Raw genomic sequence first — 3,460 nt, 5'->3', positions numbered from 1 at the left:
GTATCTAAGATACTACTACCACTTTCTACAAAGAAATGTCTGGGTAAAACAGCAGGTGCTCCACTTTTTCGGAATGGATGGCTTCATTAGCTGAAAGAAATGAAACATTAACTAGCTGACAGAAAAGAACTAAATTATTCAGAAAAAGTAGTGTTAGCTACCAAGATATTATACTATTAAAAAAAAAGATATTGTACTATAACTAACTTTCTCCTGGATGTTTAGACAAGAACTTTGCAAATAAAGTTAGAAAAATACTAACATTTGGCCGGGCGCAGTGGCTCAAGCCTGTAATCCCAGCACTTTGGGAGGCCGAGACGGGCGGATCACGAGGTCAGGAGATCGAGACCATCCTGGCTAACACGGTGAAACCCCGTCTCTACTAAAAATACAAAAAACTAGCCGGGCGAGGTGACGGGCGCCTGTAGTCCCAGCTACTCGGGAGGCTGAGGCGGGAGAATGGCGGGAACCCGGGAGGCGGAGCTTGCAGTGAGCTGAGATCCGGCCACTGCACTCCAGCCTGGGTGACAGAGCCAGACTCTGTCTCAAAAAAAAAAAAAAAAAAATACTAACATTTAAGTACAAGGTACTATTCATAATATTTAGAAATGTTTCCATATAGTTTGTTTCCTATTTTTGCATATTTTATTAATATTTAAAATATTTTATACTAAACACAAGTTGTGAGATTTTTGCCATCTCCTATTGAAATAAGACAATTTACAGGGAAGGGAGTTTCAATATAAACCATCACCTTCTATATCAATTTAGTATTCTTCAAGGTATTTGAAATTAGTTATTATCTCAGGGGATATTGTTGATCATTGTTAACTTAGTCTTATTATAAAGTATAAGAAATAACATCTGAATAACTTAATAGAATTTCATTTTAATAAGTATATTTAAAGTTTATCACTTCCAAAAAACAGCATTTTAATTACATTCAAGTTGTATTCATTTTAAATACCAACAAACCCATCATTTACATATAGAGCTAGATATTACAAAACAGATGGAAATTAAAACAAGTTTTTTTTGAAGTCCTTCCAAATTTAGAACATTGTAAACTATTAAGTATATACCTAAAAATTTACACATTATCAGGGAAACACAAGTTGCTCTAATAGGAAAAGAACTATAATACACATACAGTGGAATATAATTCACATAGGTTCAATTTACAGGTATGTCTTAAAGTACAAAAAACTCCCAAAGCTAATAACTAGAAATATAGGCAAAATTATAGCTGACTTTCTAAACTAATGCACCACTATCTAATGCTTTCCTAGAGAAAGTAAAAGGGTTCTCAAGATTTTATGTTGACCCATGATTTTTCACTTGTTCTCAAATATAAAACCAGAGTTTTCTTTTTGTCTTTAATTTACACTCATGTTTGTTCGTTTGCTTTTATAAGAATAACTAAAATGTGTCATGAGAAGTGCTATCAAACCTGTCTATTTAGAGCTCAGTAACCAAGACATTTCTTTCATTTTTCCCTGTTGCTCTATTTTCACTTCAAAAATCTCTAAGGAAATTTTATAAACAGTGGTGGTAAAAAGATAAATAATTCTGAGATGGCAAAGAAATATGAGACTTGGCACTAGCACAGGTTTACAAAAAAATTATCCCCCATTTATTAAACCATATATGTGAAAAAGGAAAATCATATCTGAAAACATAAGCCAGTGAAAACATACTGAAAAAAAATGGAAAGCAGCACTTAGAATTGTGGTGCTTGCAGGTTTTACTTTGGAAGACACACAGCAAGCAAGCTACCAGTTGAGAATGTTTAAAAACTTGTATGAAGTTGTTTAAATTTTGAACTTGTTTCAATCAAGTTGTAGCCAAAACAAAAGGGTCATAATTGCTGTGCTCATATAAGAGATGTGAGGAGGGAGGAAGGGAGAAATGCAGGGAAGGAGCGGGGAGAGGAGGAAGGGAGGGAGAGGGAGGAAAGAGTAAGGTACACATCAGGTTAAAAGGGGCAGGATTAGGAATAAAATTAAGCATTTAATCTAATCTGATCAGGAAGAAACTTTGCCCCATATTCAGATTTTATTGCACTTCATAATCACAGAAAAAGAACATCCATCTTATTTCTTAATGTGTCTCAAGTTAAAAATGGCAGAATGAATGGCCCTTAGCACATACGATTTTTAAAAGGGACATTTGTAGAATTTCATTGGTTTTTTGTTGTTGTCCTTGTTGTTTTCCCCGCTTTTCATAGGTGTTGATGTATTTGTTTTCTAATGATAATCTTAAGAGTTGACTCTTCTAAAATGGTGTTCAGATGTTCTGACATATTCAGGCCTTTCTTAAACAACTTACTCTGCATTAAAAAGTCATCAATAAGAACTGTAATTCAGTGTTTTTAAAAATGAAATGTTTAACTTCAAATTAAGTTTGTTTAAAATAACTGCTATTGTGCCAAATGATGAAACTACTATTTTATTCATTACAAACATCATATAATCATTCTCTATGATCACTATAAAAATTTAAATGATTCCTTTCTCCTGTATATGAAGATGGTAGTTCTAAAGCTACACTCTAAAAGTGTTAAAAAGCCCATTCGTAATACACACTCCATCTCAGTTTTTGAAAGTCAGTGCATTCAGTGGTTATAAATAGGCATGATGTTCTTCCACAGCTAAGAGTTCTAGAAGAAAGGGGGAAAAAAAAAGATAAATAATCTGAAAAGTTCCTAATGATCACAAATACTGCCAATACTCAAAGTCAAGATGGTATAACCTGAGTGTCAATCAGTTGTGTTTTTTTCTCCCAAGGGAAGACGTTCCCATAACTGGAGCAACTGTTCACCAACCTGAGGTTCTAGTTCCTAGATAAATCAGAAGTCAAAATAAACATAAAAAGAACTGGATTGAAAATTTTTAATGACCAAAACCTATACTGATAAAAATGTAAGAAAAACACTTTAAATTTCATTTTCCTACTAGAGTATGTTAAAATCATATGGTATGAATTGTTCTAATTCTTTGCTTTAAAGTTTATGGAGTTGACTTCCAGATTTAAGATCACAGTTAATCTGCAAAATCTCTCAACTTTTGTGACAAAATGGCAACAGATTCCCATGGAGTCCTTCTGGAACTGTTTCTACCTAAAAATAATGGATTTTGTTTTTAATAGAGATTTAGCAAAAGCACTCAGCTGGAACTTCCAAAGGTTTACTGTGAAACCTAGCATATTTGATGTTGGATTTTTCCCACGAAACTCTCTTAAGCAACTACATCTTCTTATCTTGAAAATTATTAAAATATTTTTTCTTCTAAGAATTATTTCTAACTAATAGATATTTCTTCAAAATCATTACAGAATAAAAATGAAATTATTCGCACACAATTGAAAAGAATGCCACTTTATAGTCCTCCTGTGGAATGATACCTATGATAAGCACTTAAGAGGAACCCAAACACTTTTTTTTTTTTTTTTTTTTTTTTTT

General features: G+C 32.9%; 1 protein-coding gene across 4 annotated transcripts in view; it reads right to left on the bottom strand.

Annotated features, from left to right (window-relative positions):
- Positions 1-873: 873 nt before the first annotated feature.
- Positions 874-3,460, bottom strand: part of YTHDC2 (YTH domain containing 2) — an 81,752-nt gene continuing 79,165 nt past the window's right edge. For 2 of the 4 annotated variants that reach the window (XM_025389017.1, XM_025389018.1), the window contains 2 exons: positions 2,752-2,839; positions 886-2,659 (listed from right to left, as the gene is read on the bottom strand). In XM_025389017.1, coding sequence (XP_025244802.1) covers positions 2,759-2,839 — 81 coding nt within the window. In that variant the 3' untranslated portion in view covers positions 886-2,659; positions 2,752-2,758. Of the gene's footprint in view, positions 2,840-3,460 lie in introns of all 4 variants that reach the window. The other 2 variants (XM_025389014.1, XM_025389016.1) reach the window with 2 other exon arrangements.

Source organism: Theropithecus gelada, chromosome 6, assembly GCF_003255815.1.
Source record: "Theropithecus gelada isolate Dixy chromosome 6, Tgel_1.0, whole genome shotgun sequence".
Taxonomy (NCBI): domain Eukaryota; kingdom Metazoa; phylum Chordata; class Mammalia; order Primates; family Cercopithecidae; genus Theropithecus; species Theropithecus gelada.
Note: the sequence above shows the minus strand (reverse complement) of the source record. Positions and strands in the feature narration are given on the sequence as shown.